Genomic DNA, 18,645 nt, shown 5'->3' on the forward strand with positions numbered 1-18,645 from the left:
GTTGACCCATATAGAAGGAAAATACTTTCATGCTTTTACTTTGAGTTTTAAACATCCAGTTAAAGTTGCTCGGAAATACCAGGCTGTTTACATAACGGTTCCAGTATGTTATGTAGGTCTTCCCAACCTAGATTAAAGGGGGAAAAAAAAAGCAGCTCAAGTCCCACCTTTTGCAGTGAACAGCTGATTCTGTTTTCCCTTCTTAGCCAATGGTGATCAGATATTTCAGAAGGAAACTGGGTGAGTCATCTTCTGCAGATAAGCTGAAATATTAATAGTTCTATCTCCACCAGGCTCTCCTGCAGCCAGCTAGCAAGACTCCCACTGAGCCCTGCCTGAGAAGCCATTCCTAGCAAGTCAGCCTGTAAAGCAGTTGGATTTGAGAGATTCTGAAACTGATTACGTTAAATAGTACACTTGACTTTGCATTTTAATAGATTATTTTCCTTTCCAGTTCTTGGCTTGTGCGAGTTTTTAGGACAGATGGACTTAAAACCTGCCTGACTGTGGACCCCTCACAGGAACCCCTGCAGTGGTAAGTACCCACGGTCCCGGAGGCTGCATGTGCTTTTCTCGTGTTACCGACGCTACGGGGTCTTGGGGAGAAATTCGTGCACGGATCGTGAGTACCATTAGTGTGTAGTTCAGAATTTGGGGTCTAGTGGTCTAGTAGCGCCTATGCGCATCTTGGGAAAGCTCCTAGCAGGGAAAGCGCTGAGCCTACTTGCGCCACCAGGGGACGCCATACTCGTTCTGCAGTCACTCGCTGAGTCTTGGCTCAGCGCACTGCTAGGCTATAGTCGAGGTCTTCTGGAACCCGCGTCAAAACCGAAAGCCAAAACAGGAGACTATCGGCGCGGAACAAGCCAGTAGGACCTTGCGAAGGAGACTAGGAAAGAACTTCCGCAGCCGTTGGGCGTGGGGCGGAGCTTCCGGTCTGTTTTTTTAAGGAACATATTTGAGGGCGGGACTTCCGGAAGTACCGGAAGTGCGGGCGCGCCAGTTCGGGTCGCCGGGTCGTGTCAGTGAGGGAATAGGCCGATTTTCTTTGCTGCTCTGGGTCTGTCCTGGGAGCCTCGTCGGGGGGCATCTACGAATTGAGTGTGACCTAGGCTGGTTCCAGTTGGACGCGAGTGCTGCTGCTGTGACAGGTGACGCCATCTTCTCCGCTGTCTGTCTTGGCATCTTTCTCGGGTGCTCGGGGGATGGATGTAAGGTGTCGGGGTGGCGGTGGGGACGAGGCTTCGAGGTAGACGAAGGATACAGTTCTAACCCTGCGCACTCTCTCTGGCTCCCTGTGTACTCAAATGGCGACTACCTGGCTGCCTGTGTCCTGGGGGAAGCCCAGGTTTTCGAAGATGGTGGCCTTCGATCCCGCAAAGACGGGGTATGGCCTCTGGGAAGGAGGAAGGGTAGGGGGCGGAGAGTGAGGGATAAGCAGATGCTGAAGTCGTAAAACCCCGCCACGTCTTTGTTTCTCTTTCTGAAGACTTCTCTTTTTCTTCCCCTACACTTCCATCTCCGAAGTTTTAAGGCATCTTATGGGCCAGTTTTACCAAAAAGTTGCATAAATTTGTCATTCCAATTCACGAGCAGACATAACCAAACGATTGATCAGGTTCTTAGAGGTTTTATTATCTAACTTGAACTCTTCGACGTTTCTTGTGCTTGAAGACTAGGACCGTTAGCTCTACACCACTCTCTTGACCGGATGTAGATTGCTAGGGAATTTCTTTGAAGTTCAGATGGGGCTTCTTTACATTGATTATTTTGGCCTACAAAGTATGTCATCAAAGCATTACTGAAACCTTTTCACCTCTAAGCAATACAGCTGGTGATAATAAGCCTCCAGGATACTTCTCCTTTTTCTAAGAAATCTTCTATTATACTACCTTCCTTGCTGTTTTGGTTATTTTGCTGAACACATTCCAAGTGTTTGTAAATTCTCTTTGACATCTAGACCCCATACTTGAGCATAATATGCATAAATATGACCTGACCAAAATAAGTAGAGGTCTTCTTATTAGTGTTGCCAGTAGGAGACAGCAGGGCAGTGGCCAGTGGCCACATGTAATAACAGTGTGACCTTGATGTTTATGACTGCTACATTTTTTGCAGTTGGAAGGTTGTGTATATCAAACTTTCTTGCAGAAATTTCTGGACACAAGACCTAAGTATGTTTCCTTCGATTTTCTTACTTTGTGTCAATACTCCTTTTTTGTATAGGTATGTTGGTTTGTTAACTTACTTTGCCCTTGATTTGAGCTTAAAATCCTTAGGGTTGGGTATTTCCTCCAGTAGTGATACTAAGAGTTTTGTTAGTTGTCCTGTCCCAATTTCTCCAAGGAAAGATGTGCTTTCTAGATTTGAATTTCTTTTATTTTGGTTATTAAGATAAAAAAATTCTTGGTAGTAGCGTATTTAATTACTGATGCCTGTCAGCTCAGTGTCATCCTTAGACTCAATAAGTGTGCATCCTGTGCCTTCATCTCATCAGTGACAGAACATTTTAAGTAACTTAATTCTGGTGACAGATTTCCAAGGTTGCTTGTAGAGACCATTCTCTCCTGTTACTGGTTAGATATTGCAGTGGTGTTTCAGCCTTCTAGAAGTTAATTTTAAAAGTACTATTACAATAAACACTTAAAACGTTAATAATATTAATACCTTTATTGAACTTCTGGATGTTTGGCATTTTATAGTTTATACTACCATCTGCAAATTATATAACCATTCTTTTATGTATAACTAACATTTTTTTGAAATAAACTGGGTATTTATTTAGAAACAAACCAGGTTTTTTTTCTTGTTGAAAGAAAGTTAAAGTTCTTCCTCCAAGGTATGAAATGGAGAGTAATGTTTTCTATCATTTCAAGTAAAAGCATAAATTAAGAGTTTGTTGTATTGCTTGTAAAAACTACTTGAACCCTTTTTGGTTGTATGGACTTATTAACAATCTGCTGCTGTAGTTTGTAACACCTTACTATTGAACATACATACTAAAAAGAGGCATTTGAAAAGAGAGGAAGCTAAAGGTTCATCGGTGCTGTTTAATGTTAAATCATTTGCCAAGGTGGTGAATTATGTTAACAGTGTGCGCAGATTTTATTCATTTGTTAAGTATGTTGCACTAAAGCTGGATGTATATTGTCCTGCCTTGCTCACAAACAACAGAGGAGCATATGCCTATGGCAGCATGTAATAAGGGCAAATGAATTTGACAGGCCAGTCAGTCCGGAGTGAAGGAGGAAACTGTATTGCAGCTTTACATTTAACGTACTGATCTGTCTTATTGAGTTGAGTGAATTGATGTGTTTTGAAAGAAAGTAATTACCTTTTGGAGCTTCAGATTTGTTTCTTCTTAAAAACATATATAGGTGAAGTAGTGTATAGTAAAAGTAACTTTGTAAAGTAATTTTTTTTGGTGTGGTGCTGGTGATGAAACAAGGTCTCAGCCACGCTTAGCAATCAGCCTCCTTCCCTTTGAGCTACATCCCACCCCAGACCTTTTCTCTTTCTCTCTGTGTAGCCTTGGCTGTCCTGTCCTGGGACTGTCTATGTAGGCCAGATTAGACTGGCCTTGAACTCAGAGCTCCACCTGCTTCTACCCAACCCCTTGTTTCCCCCAGTGCTGGGATTAAAGGCATGTACCATTATGCCCAGGTAGACTTATCTTATTTTCAGAGTGAAAGAGTTTTCTTTCTCTTTTCAGTTACCATTTTAATACTGTTTAGTTTGTAAAATCCCATCAGACTATGAATTGAATTTGAAAATTCTCCTTCACAGTAGTTTTGTGTGAGGATCAGTGCCTCTGTAGTTCTTGATCAATTTCAGTCTCATAAACAACAGTTTGTGGTAGTTTTTCAACCTCAAGTCTTCCCACAGTCAATTTTCTCCCCTTTACTCTTCATTCTTTCTGTTTTCACTTGTTAGCTTGGGTTCTGTGTATACCATTTCAGTATTTCTTTTACAAGTGATTACTACCTTGTGTGCCTTCTTGCTAGGGTAACAAACCTTAACCTCTGAATTTTTTAGTAATTCAAACATTTAATTAATTGTGTCTGCATGAGTGCCATGTGAGTGGAGTGGCCACAGAAGCCAGAAGAGGAAATCAGATTCTCTAGAGCAGAGGTTCTCAATTTGTGGGTTGTGAGTTTTACAGAGGTTGCCTAAGACTATTGGAAAACAAAGCTATTAACATTATGATTCATAATAGTAGCAAACTTACAGTTATGAAGTAGCAACGAAAGTAATTTTATGGTTGGGGGTCACGACAATGTGAAGAACTGTATTAAAGGGTTGCAACAGTTGGAAGGTCGAGATGATGCTAGAGTTGGAGTTGCTGCTGGTGGTGAGTTGCCTGACTGCTCCTGCAGAGAACTCGGATCCTCTGAAGATCAGCACGGGCTCTTAAGCTCTGAGTCATCTTTTGATTTTTTGGGGGACAGGGTTTCAGGTAACCCAGGATGGGCTTGAACTCTTTTTTCAGCCAAGGCTGGATTTGAGTTTTGATCCTCCTGCCACTTCCTCTCTAATTACTTTTTTGTTAATACCAGTACATGGTTTGGAAGCTGTTTTAGTTAGGGTTTCCATTACTGTGAAGAGACACCATGACCAAGGTAACTCTTATAAAAGACATTTAATTGGGGCTGGCTTACAAGTTCATAGGTTCAGTCCATTATCATCAACTTGGGGAGCATAGCAGCATCCAGGCAGGCCCGGTGCTAGGGGAGCTGAGAGTTCTACATCTCGTTCTGAAGTCAAACAGGAGAAGACTGTCTCTAGGCATCTAGGAGGAGGGTCTCAAAGCCCACTCCAACAATGACATGCTTCCTCTAACAAAGCCATGTCCACTCCAACAGGCCATACTTTCTAGTAGTGCCACTCCCTGGACCAAGCATATTCAAACCAGCACAGGAACCTTCATATACTTTCATTTTTCGATGTATCATGAATGGAAGGAAATGATGATAAGACCTGGAGTTGTTACTTTTCCTATCACTGAGTCCAACTTTCTAACACAAAGCAACTTAACCGGGGGGGGGGGGGGGGGGCCCTGTTTTGGTTCACTGTTGAGAGGAATGCAGCCCATCAAGGCATGTTGTCGGGAGTGTTCCAGTCCATGGCACCAGTCAGGAAGCATACAGAGTTGGTGCTCTGCTAAGCTTTCTCCTTCTCTTTCATTCAGTCCTGGATCCCAGCCCAAGAGGTGCAGAACTAAGATGTGTGTCTTCCTTTCCACTCTCTTAATTTTCTCTCACAGATACGATCAAATGTGCGTTTCATTAATGTCCTCTGTATTTAATTCAGTTAAGTCAGCAGGCATAGGACCAGTACAGATTGCTGCGGGGAAGGTAGAGGTTATAAATACAGAGGCAAAAGTAAAGATGAGGAAGTTGTCACAGAGAAAGACTGACGACGATTACAGCTACCAAGAGGAGCTGGTGTTCCTAGTGTAGGAGCTACAGGTACAGAGACTGAGTGTGAAGTTGGGGGTGTAGACATGTCTGGAAGGTCCAGTGCTGGTCTTGGCTTCCACATTGCATTTTTTAACCTGGGGGCTAACTTTCCTAGGTATAGTCTGCTTTTCAGGCTATTAACCATAATATCAGTGGCTGTTAGAAGATACTAGTCAACGTCATATGGAAAAAAAGCACCTGACAAGTTATTGGGTTCCAACAGTGACTCATTTTTTTTCAAGACAGCTAGATGCCTGTGATCCTTGGGGTGACAGTTGACAACATATCCCAGTTACAGAAAATATGAGGCAGTAATTAGAAATAAACTGTACACATACAGTGGAATAGATGAAAAATAGACTCTCAGATAGCAAGTGGGATCTTCATATTCTGACCGTGGATCTAAAGCTACTGCAGCAGCAGTCAAAGAAACAGAGTCACCCAGTTTTCTTGAAGAATCAATGAAGAACTTTAATTGGATGTTTGACTACATGGTGGAAACTGCATTTTCTTTCCTGTCTACTGTTCTTTCAGATGTTTCCAAACCTTCACAGATAGGAATTGTAGGTGAAAATCCTAAATCCAGGATTCTTATGGAACCAAAAGTCAGTTGACACATGTTGCTCTACTAGAGAGAGACTGAATATTGTCGTTAGTTTACCAAACTCAGCATGCTGCATGTCTGTGTGTTCACTAATAACATGCCAGCATAGAGGCCCCTGGAATGATAAAAGATCTTTCCTACTTTCCCACCAATGATGAGGTTAGAACTCTGGAAATAAAAACACTGTGTTTGGGGAAAAAAGGGGCTGGGGAAAACTAACAAATAATTTCCCATAGAGAAAAAATGAAGTCCAGTTAGGAGCACTGGGCATTATCCATAAAATGAATAGAAGACTGAAAGATGGACAGAGGTAAATAGCCTGACTAGGTAAGTCCCTGGGATCTGAATCGTGAGGTACAATTTAGTTCCCTTTTCCATTACGTGTTCCCAGTTTGATGCTGTAGAAGTCTGCAACCTAGAGGCAGCAAAGGACTCAGGCAAAGAACAGCACAAAACTGAAGAAAGAAAGAAATCAACTAGATCTATGTCCGTGACAAATAGTGATGGCTCAGCAGTTCAGAGCACGTGCTGCTCTTCCAGAGGAGCATGGTTTGATTTCTAGCAGCTACATGGCGGCTCATAACCATCTATATAACTCCAGCTCCCTGGAATCAGATGTCCTCTTCTGGCCCTTGTGGGCACTAGGCATACATGTTGCACACAGGCAAAACACTCATAAAATCAAAAGGGGCTATTCCTCTGTAGTGGTAAGGAAATTGTGGGGAATAGTAATGAGCGTCCTTAGCTGGGCAATTTGAGTGAGAGCCAAGAGGAGGCAGAGTGCTATCACTCAGAAGTAACTAGGAGTCTTCCTCATGTGTGGTACATGAAGAGGGAGCCTTGATTCAGTTTCTGCCTCCATATTCATCGGCAGCAATAAGCAATGCTCCTGTTTGTCAAAGCAGTTCTAGGAAAGGCCTGCTATAACAAATCCCAAGACTGATAGCATCATGTCCAAAAGGTCAGAGGTTCAATGAAAAATCAGTTGGTATATGAAGAACCAGGAAAATCTCAAACTCAATTGAAGAAGGGGGAGGGAGGGAGAGAAATTAAAAAAAAAATGCTAGCACATATGAAACTGATTAGAATTATTGATAGGAATTTAAAATTTACCATCTTAAAACTTTTAAGATCTAGATATAAAATCATGCAACTACAGACGTCTGATTTTTGACAGGTGTCGAAAAACATATTTATGTTGGCAAAACTATGTATCCAAATGTAGATGATTGAAATTAGAACCTTCTACCCTGTCAAAATCTTCTCAAATGAATTAGAGATATTCATGGAAGATGGGAAACTTGAAACTGCTAGAGGAAAACAGTTGAAGATCCAGTCTTAGTCAAGAGCTCCCCGATCAGGACTCTTCTTCAGTTCTTTCAGAAATAATAGCAAGGATTGACAGATGAGGTTTCAGTAATTAACGAGCGCTTCACAGCAAAAGAGACAGCAGAGTGAAGAGACACCATCTAGAATGGCAGGATGGGTTTTGGATACCTATTCATCTAACAGAATATTCAGAATATAGAGAATTTTTAAAAATTAGATATCAAAAACCAACCTAATCAGTAAAGTCAGTAAATGGGAAAATGAATTGAACAAATACTTTTTTTTAAAAGATAATTTTACTCTATCTTTTTTGTTTGTTTGTTTGTTTGTTTTGGTTTTTGAGACAGGGTTTCTCTGTGTAGCCCTGGCTGCCCTGGAACTCACTCTGTAGACCAGGCTGGCCTCGAACTCAGAAATCTACCTGCCTCTGCCTCTCAAGTGCTGGGATTAAAGGCGTGCACCACCACTGCCCGGCTACTCTATCTTTTTAACATTTTCTGTGCATTGGTGTTTTGCTTAAATATATGTCTGTGTGAGAGTGCCAGTTCTCCTGGAACTGGAGTTACATACAGGCAGTTGTGAGCTGCCCAGTTGCTTGGGAATTGAACCCTGGTCCTCTGGAAGAACAGCTAGAGCTCTTACCTGCTGAGCCTTCTCTCCAGCCCTAAACAAATATTTTTCGGATGAAGAACTACAAATGGTTCAACGTCTTTATCTATCAGTGAAATGCAAATCCAAACTAGATTGAGATTTTGTTTCACCCAGTTAGAATGTCTATTGTCTTAGTTGGCTTTCTTCTTTCTTCTAATTTCTTATTCATTTTTCTTCTTTTTTGGTTTTTTGAAAGTGTTTGTGTAGTTCTGGCTGTCCTGCAGTTTGATCTGTAGACTAGGCTGGCCTCCAATGGGAGATTCCCCTGTCTCTGCCTCCCAAGTGCTGGTATAAAAGGTGTGTGCTACCCCCGCCTGGCTCCTAGTTGGTCTTCTATTGCTGTGATAAACATGACCAAAAGCAACTCTTGAAGAAAAGGGTATATTTGACTTATAGTCTATTCCAAAGCAGGAACTCAAGGTAAGAATCTGGAGATAGGAGCTGAAGCGGAGGTTATGGAGGAGTGCTATTTACTGGCTTATTCCCTTTGGATTGCTTAGCCTGCTTTGCTTTCTTGTACAACCCAGGGGTGGTACCTTCCACAGTGGGCTGGGCCCCACTACATCAATCTGTGGAGGCTTACTCTCACTTAAGAGTCCTTCTTCCCAGATATGTTTAGATTTGTGTCAAGTTTTATCAACCAGTACACCTATCTTCAAGGAAAAAAAAAAAGAAAAAACCAAATGTTGTTTAGGATGTAGAGAAAAGGGGGATTCTGTATACAATTGGTGGGAAACAGTACTATAAACCAAACCAGTTCATCCACTATGTAAATCAGTGGGAGAGTCCTCAAAAAGCTAAATATGTTTTATAAGTAGTATTGTATAGTCCAGCTCTATAGCTCTTTGGTATGTATTATAGATTTGGACCACAGAGTCACAGCATTCTGTTTCTTGTCTTTTGTTGTTGTTGTTGTTTTTTAATGTGAGTTCAAGTGAAGAAGTTGAGTTGTCAGCCTTATGTGGATTTTACCTGCCAAGCCATCTCCATCTCCAGTGTAACAGTCTAAACATGTTTAGGTAATCTACAAGAAAGTAGAAGTAGGAGAAGAGTGAATTTCTGTGGGTATCAGTATTGATCTGTATTTGAAAATAATCAATGTAATTAAACCCTGTATAGGCTGGGCAGTGGTGGCGCATGCCTTTAATCCCAGCACTTGGGAGGCAGAGGCAGGCGGACTTCTGAGTTCGAGGCCAGCCTGGTCTACAGAGTGAGTTCCAGGACAGCCAGGACTACACAAAGAAACCGTGTCTCGAAAAAAACAAAACCCAACAACAACAAAAAACCCCTGTGTAGGTCAACAAAGAAAATGTATTACCTCATATTAATTGGTACAGAAAAAGCATGACAATTCAGGACTTACTTGTGAAATAAGCTCATAGAAAATACATGAGAAAGAAATCTCAACTGAGTATATAATTATAGAAAACCCATAGCTAGCTTTATTCTCAGGGGCGAAGGCATTCTTACCTTGAAATTATAAAAGGTCTAGCCCAAAGTGTAAGGAAATAAAACTTGCAAATTAAAAAGAAAGAAATGTTCTTGTTCTTTCAGGAGTAATTTACATTAAAAAACACAACAGAATAATCTACATAATACTTTTTTTCTAAAATTTATAAAGAAATTCATTAAGAATGCGATATACAAGCTCAAATACACAGGAATCTTATATTTATATATTAACAGCTAACATGTGAAAACAAAGGAAAATAGTGTTTAAAATGCTTAAAAACTTTAAAAAAGATATTGTAGTGAATTGGGTTGATCATTTAGCAGTAAACTAGAAAAGAATTAACAAAAAGTGGGTGGTTTGCTTTCCTGTATGTGCCTGGTGATGGTGGAGGCCAGAAGAAGGCCTCGCTGTAACTGGAGTTACAGAAGCTTGTAAGCTAGCTTGTTGGGGTGGGGAATTGAACTCTCAGGCTCTTAACCACTAAGTGATCTCTCTAACCCACAAAGCAGCAGTTTTTGAGATTGAAAAAAGTCTCAGATTTAGAGAGACTTTTGAAAATTAGAAGGTTAGATTAAGGAACTAGAATAACTAAGCAGTTTTAAGAGAGATTTAAACAACAAGAAATCACTGTAACTGACCTTAACACTTGAGTTCTGTATTATTTAGTGAGCTCTAACCTTAGTAAGGAGTCCTTACCTTGTCTGCCGATTATTTCAATTTGCTGTATCAGAAATGAAGTACTTGTTTTCCCTGCTGTTGTTTAGCTTATTGCAGGAGTGACCAGGACACTACCTCCTAGAAGTAATGCCCACAGAAAGCGGAAGTTGTTCAACTGCTCGCCAAGCAAAACAAAAGCGCAAATCTCATAGCCTTTCTATACGAAGAACTAACAGCTCAGAACAAGAGAGGACTGGACTGCCAAGAGAAATGTTAGAAGGACAAGTAAGTCAGCATTGGTCAGTGCCCACTATAAAGATGACTGTTTTGCTTATAGTGTGATTGAAATAAGCTAATGCATGTAGGTCTTGAAAGCCGAAGAAAGGCTTACACTGCCAAACAGAACACAGGATCTCTCTGTCCTGAAGCTCTGTCCTGGTGTGTAGTCCAGGCTGGCCTCGAACTCTTAGAGATCCACCTGCCCCTGCCTCCCAAGTACTGTAATTAAAGGCATGTGCTATCATGCCCGGCTAAGGGTGATGTATTTATAGCAAAAAGATATGGGTATGACAATTACAATAAGGACACATTTTACTCTTTGTACAGGTTAGTTGTCTAGATTCCCAAGCAAGGTTTTTTGTTTCTAATGTTCTCAAGAAAAGGGGAGAATTAAAATTTTGATGCTCTTCCTGCTTCTGAAGTGACTTGCCTTGTCCTTGTCTCTGCTATATATAGTGAATATACTGTCCTTTGATGAGCATACTAATACATGGCTAATAATGTTAAGTTTTGTTCATATTTTTCTAGTGCCCTTATAGATGTCAAAAATGGTAGGATTTATGAAGACTATTACTGTGAAATCTAGATAAAGTAGCTAGGCTTTATTAAAATAATCACATATAGTGATAACTATATAAGAATGCACTTACACTTTTGTAAGCAGTTTTTTTCACAGTTAGCCTGTATCAGCAGTAAAGCTGTAGGATAGAAAGGCTTGAATATGAGAACTTGGCCTTTATGAACGTTGGATCTTACTAGAGCTGTGTAAGAGCTTCCTGTATGTGACTTCTCGTGTATAAACCCTGTATTCAATAACTTAGTACTGTTGACAGTAGCGCTCACCTAAAAAACCAAAGGGATTATGGCCTCTGGTAGAGTTGATACAGTGTCGATGCTGGGCAAGTAATTGTTACACTGTCTTTAGGAAATAATGATGAAAGGTGGCTACTTGTTCAGTGCAGCTTCTTTTTTCCCCCACAGTATACACACACACACACACACACACACACACGCACACACACACACGCACACACACACACGCACACGCACATACGCACTTTTTTTCCTCTGTTGTTTTGAGAAAGGGTCTTGTTATACATAGGCCAGTCTGACTTTGAACTTGGGTTTGGAATCCTTTTGTCACAGTTGCTCATGCCTCGGGATTACAGGTGTGCTGTGTGTTATCTCACTTTTGCCTAAATGTTTCTCACCTACAGTTGGTTGACTTTACAGTTGTAGAACTTTGAATATAGAAGCTCAACGCTGCCCTGTCTACTTTATATCAAAAGTTATATTTTAACTAGTGATGGATATAAAAAGCATAAAAATACTTTGACAGTATTTTCCTTTGCTAGGTTGTAACAAAGTACTATAAACTAGGTAGTGTAGACAACATATATTTTTTTCATAATTCTAGAAGATGAAACCCAAGATCAAGGGTCTCCAAGGCCTCACTTGTAGCTGTGACTTCCACCCCTTGCATCCTCATGGCCTTTTCTCTTTGCGTGTTTGCTTAACTCTTAGAAGAACACCAGCAGTCATAATCAATTAGGATCACCGTCATGACTGCATTTTACTGGTCACTTCAGTAAAGGTCTTGACTTCTAATAAACTTATGTTCAAGGGCATTCAGGTTTGGGGCACAGTTAATCCATTTGAGAGAGTAAAACTACAAGTGCGTGGTAGGATTGCTTTGTTGATGGCAGTGTTGTCACTTTTAACAAAGGTGCCACAAGGTGGATATAACATGTAGTCAGTTAAACATGGTTGGTGTGACTTAGGGTTTAAAGTGTAGATTAAACAAACATGAATTACATTGACATTTAAATAGTCATATGTGGCTGATGGCTACTAATTGGTTAGTATAGATAAATAATCTAAAATGGTTCTTAAAAGTTTTTTGATTTACTTATATTTCTACCAGTGAAAATTCTACTTTGTTTGCTGGCACATTCTAGAGTTACTTCCCACATGAGGTGAATTTGTTTGTAGTGTTTTCTTCCATTGTGATGTAGTATAAGGTGATCCTTGTAACTCACAGTAACCAGTTACAAGGTAATTCACAGTTCTTTTCATCTGAGCAATGCAGACCTGTACGCTGCTCTTACGGTTCTCTAAGTTTGCCATGTTAGCTAGATAGTGCTTATTGTTTACTGAGTACAGTTATTTGAACTGGAACCAACCAGCATGATCTGTGAGTGGCTGGTGAGACCCTCCCCTTTACAGGAGGGAAGGGAGTGATAGTGTTTGGCGCTGCAGCTGGCATGGTGGGTCTAAGTGGACTGCTGTGGGCGAGTAGAGACGGGCTGAGGGTCAGTAGCCTTGATTTACAGGAGTAGTCATTTAGTCACAGTGTAGCAGTGCTCTTTCCGTTATTAGGGAACAGTATCAAAAGGAAGGTGAAGATTAATCTCCATGGTACTATAGTAGGTCAATCTTTAAGTTGTAAATGTGAAATTTTTTAGAGGGATGTTAAAAGTTGCCATCTCTACCAGATTCATTGTTTAAGCTAACATGTATATATTTTAAGTGGTTTATGAAATTTATGTGAGAATACATGATTATTGAAAAACTAAAATTGTGGAAATGTTTACTTTTTCCTGAAATTTATATATAGTTCTAAGAAGTGAACTTGAGGTGGAATTTAATAAATATTGTGTGTGTGACTATTTTTTAAATTTGTAGCTTATGAGGTCTCAGTAATTGGTGTTGTATATAAACTTGAAAAATCACTTGAAGATGATACTGATGTTACTTAAATATTAGAATATTAATATAGAAGTATTTGAGATTTTCATTTTTGAAATATGCTTTTTGTGCTGGGGAGAGGTGGGGCACACATACTAATTATTCTGTAGATAGCACCCTTGTGGAGAGTATAGTAGAATAGATAGGCTTATCAATTAGTCTTCTGTTTACTTAGTGTTTGGTAAAAGTAAAGTATTTCGTGAGCTTACTTCACCTTGGAAGTGTTCATATTTTAAACTTGGAAGTATGCTGGAGATGTTGCTGCTTCCTGTTGCCTTCATTTTGCTTTTGAGACTGGAAGTGGGAGGGGAGATGTGCAAAGGCATGAGTGTGGCCCGAATGGGTACCTGCTTTATATGTTGACTAAACTACTAGACATTTGTTCCTATGGTGGGCAAGATCCTCCCCCCCATCTTTATAATTAATGTTTTAGTTACAGTGTTATAGGAAGTCTCTAGTTTGTTTTAGTTGAAGCACAGTGGATCTAATTAGGTGCATCTCTCTCTTAGTGTGTATAGTCCATTGAAATAGTCAATTGAAGTTCCTGTTGTTTTTGTCGATTTGTTTTTTTAATAGCCTGTGGTAGAATCTAAAGGCTATTTGTAGCATAGCTTCACATTTGGGAATGGCCTTCTCTACAAACTTGGAAATTTTTGAATAAAGTAAACTCATGTTCCCTCTGTGTCAATGCAAAACAGAGCTTTTCCTTCAAAGGGGAAAGGTGTACTCTGAGTCTAGTATGTGTGACTAAGGCCCAAGAACACAGATTATGCTCACCTGTATAACACATTCTGTTGTGGAAGAGAGCACAAGGCCTTTTGTAGTCATGTAACAGAAGAATGTCATCAGTGCACTAACCCACTTGTATTCTTCGGACATCTGGTAGGTTTTTCCTTCAATGGAAAAAGGTTTACAGCAGGCTACAGCAAAGCAGGGGAGTCTTTACTGTAGGTTTCGGATGTTCTGACAGACTTAGCTGTAGGTTTGGTGAATGCTTGAGGTGTGTGCAGTTTTAACTCTAAAAGGATTACCTAGCTGTCAGGATGTTAGGTAGGCACAGAGGTTGATAGTAAATAGCTGTGAAAAAGGACAGAAGGCAACTCCAGATTTTACAGGTTCTCAATCTGAAACATCCCATTTCCACAATTAAGATGTTTGGTTTTCCAGTCAGTCTTTAAGATCTGCAGAGCATATACGGCTTCCTTAGAGAACTATGTTCACATGTGTAAAAGGAAAAGTTATGTTATTTTGTGTTCTTAAATCTTTTATTCCTCTAGGAATACATTTTGATAATTGTTTCCTTTGTAGGAACTTGAATCTTAAATGTTTTTGAGTCTTGGGAATTGAACCCATGTTAAATACATGCTCTCACTGAGCTACATCCCTAGCTAAATTTTAAACTCTGAAACCTTCATATGTATAAGAAATAAAATATATGATGTTGTAAAGTAAGAGTTTAAGATAAACGATAAATCACTTTGAAAAAAATATATTGTTGCTTGATATTAAAGTGATCTATTCATTTATTCTAAACAAAAAATATTTGTCTTGTACAGGATTCTAAACTGCCATCCTCAGTTCGAAGTACACTGCTGGAACTGTTTGGCCAGATAGAAAGAGAATTTGAAAATCTTTACATCGAAAACTTAGAATGTGAGTATCTCCTATCTTAATGTATTTTTAAAAAACATTATCTATCCATAGAAGTCTTTGAGAACAGTACTTGTGGGTTGAGATTGATCACTCTATTCACTTTCTATTTGTTGTTAAACATGCTGACTTGATCATATTATTGGGGCTGGAGCAGTGGTTCACCTGTTAAGAACATTGGCTGCTCTTCCAAAAGTCCAGGGTTCAGTTCTCAGCATCTGCAGGATTGCTCACAACTGTTTGTAATTTTGGTTTCAGGAGATCTGATGTCCTCTTCTGACCCCAGAGGGCACCAAACATTCATGTAGTATATGGACATACATACAGGAAGAACACCCATACACATAAAATAATATAAAAAAAAAACCTTACAGTTCTGTGGGCCTAGTATGATTCTTCCCAGGATGATGTTGAATCCTGGTAGAGTTGTGTTCCTTTCTGGAACCTCCAGGGACAATCATTTCCTGCTTATTTTATATGGTGACAGAATGTATTAGTTGTGGTTTAGGACAGGCTCCTTTGTCACCGCCTTTGGCTCATGTGCCTATCTCCTTTGGTGATGTGATGGTTCCTTTTGTTTCCTCTCTGACTTGCCTTTCTGTTCTAGTCCTAAGGATATGTGATTTGATTGAGCCCCTAGATATTCCAGGATAACCTCTATACCTGCAGAACCCCTGAACTTAGAAGGTAACATGTTAACAGGCATCATAGGGCTGGGTCCTTAGAATCTTTGAGGGGGTTATCAGATCAAACAATCAAAATTGCAGTTTTATACAAAATGAATACATTTCATTTTTTATATACCAAGTGTACCATAAATTATATAACCTTTAATATATCTTCTCTTGAAAATTCCCAAAAACTTGTTGATGTATTAGAGGTAAATCAAAAAGAATTTTGAAATAGCTTCACTTTAGTTTTTTTTTTTTAATAAATTCTTATATGTGCTTTAAAAAAGGAAATTTCTATAACCCTTTGACCCATCATGCTATTTAAAGGAAAACATTTTCTGCATTTATATCTGCTTTGAGTTCTGATTATTATTTTTTTGAGCATGAGTAGTCTTCTTCCAGTTTGAGATGAGACCAGATGTATTAATGCTTCACCATTGGGAAATTAATATCTTTTATCCCTTTTGGTGTTCTATTATTGGATAGTTTTCATGGGGGATGTTTATAACATCTATACCATTTAAATGAACTCTCATGGAACTTTGTTCTTTCTCTACTCTAGTAAGAATTGCATAGATACTAATAAGCATCAGTTAAATTGTAGGCTGGTTTACACCTTTTAATTTCTATGATTGGATCAGTCATGAAGTAAATGCAATCTTATGTCATTCACACTTTGCTCTTGGAAAATTTAATGTTTAATATTGGGTTCTCCACATTACCTTTTTCTTGAGAACTTAGAAGAACAACAAAGATTCCAACTTTGTTACAAAATAAGTACCATGTATAGCATCTGATTTCAGGGAGTTTTTTTAATTATCAGAGTTTTAACAACTGAAGTATTTTTGGTGTTTTCATTGTAATTTAAGACATTTTTGTCACAAAGCGTTGCGCCCCCCCCCCCAGTTAAAAATAAATCTTTAAAAATTACTAATATTGGAAGATACTTTGACTTCATGTTGTCTAGCATTTAGAAAGTTTTGTAGCTTCTTGGTGCCCATAAGATAAAGTCCTTGTTGCTTAGTCTGGGTGCTGGATAGAGCCTTTGTTCTTAGCTTATTCCTGACCTTGACTTGTTTTAGACTTTGGTCATAAGTATCGTACAGTCCCAGGAGGCTTCATGGTGTTCTGGCAAGCATGTAAGCCCTAGAGCTTGGTGGACATGTGTGTAAGTCAGATCCTAGTTGTGCCAGGTTAGGACTTGGTGCTTTTAGACCAGTTACTTCCCTGGGCAAGTCTTTTATCAGTTTCATAGTGAGGATGCCTAAGGGTATTTCCTTGGTCCTCTAGTAGCAAGCAGGATCACAGTTTTCTGTATCTTCAGATACCATATCCTTTTTAATGGTCCATTTTTGTGTTTTTCTCCCCTGACACTCCCAATCCTGAATTTCCCGTTAATTTTTCATTCTGGAATGTTAAAATCTTTGTTACACATAATCCTCATGTGGAGATCTTCTATGGTCATGTACTAGTAGTTACATATTGTTACTATGTTTTTTCCTCAGTTGCAGTATCCACAGGTAAGCTATGAATATATTACTGAATTTTAGGCAGTATCAGAATGTTTTTAAGTACAAACTAGCAAAAAGGAAGCTGTGCTTAAAGAATTTGGATGTGTGCCAGTGGTGTGGTTAAGACCCAGAGAGTAACATCTTCATAGGGTCACAAGAGTGAATTTTCATTTATTTATTTATTTTTTAAAATTGGATCTCATGTAGCCCAGAGTGGCCTTGAACTTGAAATGTATCTGAGAATGACCCTGAACCTCTGATCTTGTGTCCATCTTCTAAGTGCTGAGATTGTAGGGATCCACAGCCAGTCTGTATGGTGTGAGGAGGAAGCCCGGGTCTTCATGCATGCTGGCTGAGCACTCCACCAACTGAGCTGCATCCCCACGGGGAGTGATGGCTTGAGTGTTTGGAAAGAATAAATGATCACCTTGCTTTTTAGAAAAATTTTCACATCTTTATTTTGACAATCCCAATTCAACATTCATATGTACTTTAGTTTATAAGTGATTGAATACATTTTTACATTAAAAATGTTTTTATTTCTAGTGCGCAGAGAAATTGATACTCTTAATGAACGTTTAGCTGGTGAAGGACAAGCAATCGATGGGGCAGAATTGAGTAAGGGCCAGCTCAAAACAAAAGGTAAGACATTAATTGATTGATTGATTGATTGATTTGTTTTTTCCAGACAGGGTTTCTCTGTGTAGCCCTGGCTGTCCTGGAGCTCACTCTGTAGACCAGGCTGGCCTCGAACTCAGAAATCCGCCTGCCTCTGCCTCTCAAGTGCTGGGATTAAAGGTGTGCGCCACCACTGCCTGGCAGGGTAAGACGTTTATAAAGTATTGCATGTAGGTTGCGTACCAAGGAGACTGAGATCCATGAGGGACACTGACTCTTTTGCTTTCTGCTGTCAGCCAAACTTGGAATTTGTAATTCAGGTCCAGGTCAGATGAGAAAGCCTGGGTCCCTGTTAGTGCTGCTGTTGTTCCTGTGTCTTGGTGTTTCCCTTTCTTCCTGAGACACAGCTGCACATTGCAGTGCTGTGCTTCTTGAGTTTGAGGGTGTTTGACTGTCTATTCTCTGTCTCCACAGCCAGTCACAGTACTAGTCAGCTTTCTCAGAAGCTTAAGACCACCTACAAGGCTTCCACCAGCAAGGTATGCAAGGCCCTGGCTCTGGAGCCAGTCATGTGGTGCTTGCGGTGTGCAGATGTGTACTTTAACTTGCATATTTTCCAGTTAGAAATGTGTAATAGGAAAATGTCTGGTTTCTAGAAACAACCGTTGCCAAATGGCTATAGTATATCGATGCTTAACTACTAACTTAGATTCTAGCTTCAGTGAGATCAATGTATTGTGCACTAGCAATTTTTTGTCATTAGGAGAACAACATATTTTGTATTGCTAATTGGCTTGCTAAAATAGTATATGGATTCAAAGAGATACATAATAGATAAACACGTGGGGTGAAAGTTCTATCTGGCTAAAGTTATGTTTTCATTATTATTTTTCTATTTTCTAGTACGAGAAGGCAGTGAGAGTGTGGTTGTGAGGCATGTAGGGTAGTCAGGGAGGTTTCCTTTAAAGCACTTAGACTGACCAAGTGGTGAGGAGTTAACTGCTTGGAAAACTAT

General features: G+C 39.7%; 1 protein-coding gene across 3 annotated transcripts in view; it reads left to right on the plus strand.

Annotated features, from left to right (window-relative positions):
• The first annotated feature begins 505 nt into the window (after positions 1–505).
• Positions 506–18,645, plus strand: part of Wdr37 (WD repeat domain 37) — a 61,546-nt gene continuing 43,406 nt past the window's right edge. The window contains exons 1-6 of one of the 3 annotated variants that reach the window (XM_028769909.1): positions 1,005–1,151; positions 2,119–2,174; positions 10,261–10,438; positions 14,737–14,833; positions 17,559–17,654; positions 18,105–18,169. In XM_028769909.1, the coding sequence (XP_028625742.1) occupies positions 10,301–10,438; positions 14,737–14,833; positions 17,559–17,654; positions 18,105–18,169 (396 nt within the window). In that variant the 5' untranslated portion in view covers positions 1,005–1,151; positions 2,119–2,174; positions 10,261–10,300. Of the gene's footprint in view, positions 536–1,004; positions 1,152–2,118; positions 2,175–10,260; positions 10,439–14,736; positions 14,834–17,558; positions 17,655–18,104; positions 18,170–18,645 lie in introns of those variants that run through there. The other 2 variants (XM_028769910.1, XM_028769908.1) reach the window with 2 other exon arrangements.

Source organism: Grammomys surdaster, unplaced genomic scaffold, assembly GCF_004785775.1.
Source record: "Grammomys surdaster isolate TR1022 unplaced genomic scaffold, NIH_TR_1.0 194, whole genome shotgun sequence".
Classification (NCBI taxonomy): domain Eukaryota; kingdom Metazoa; phylum Chordata; class Mammalia; order Rodentia; family Muridae; genus Grammomys; species Grammomys surdaster.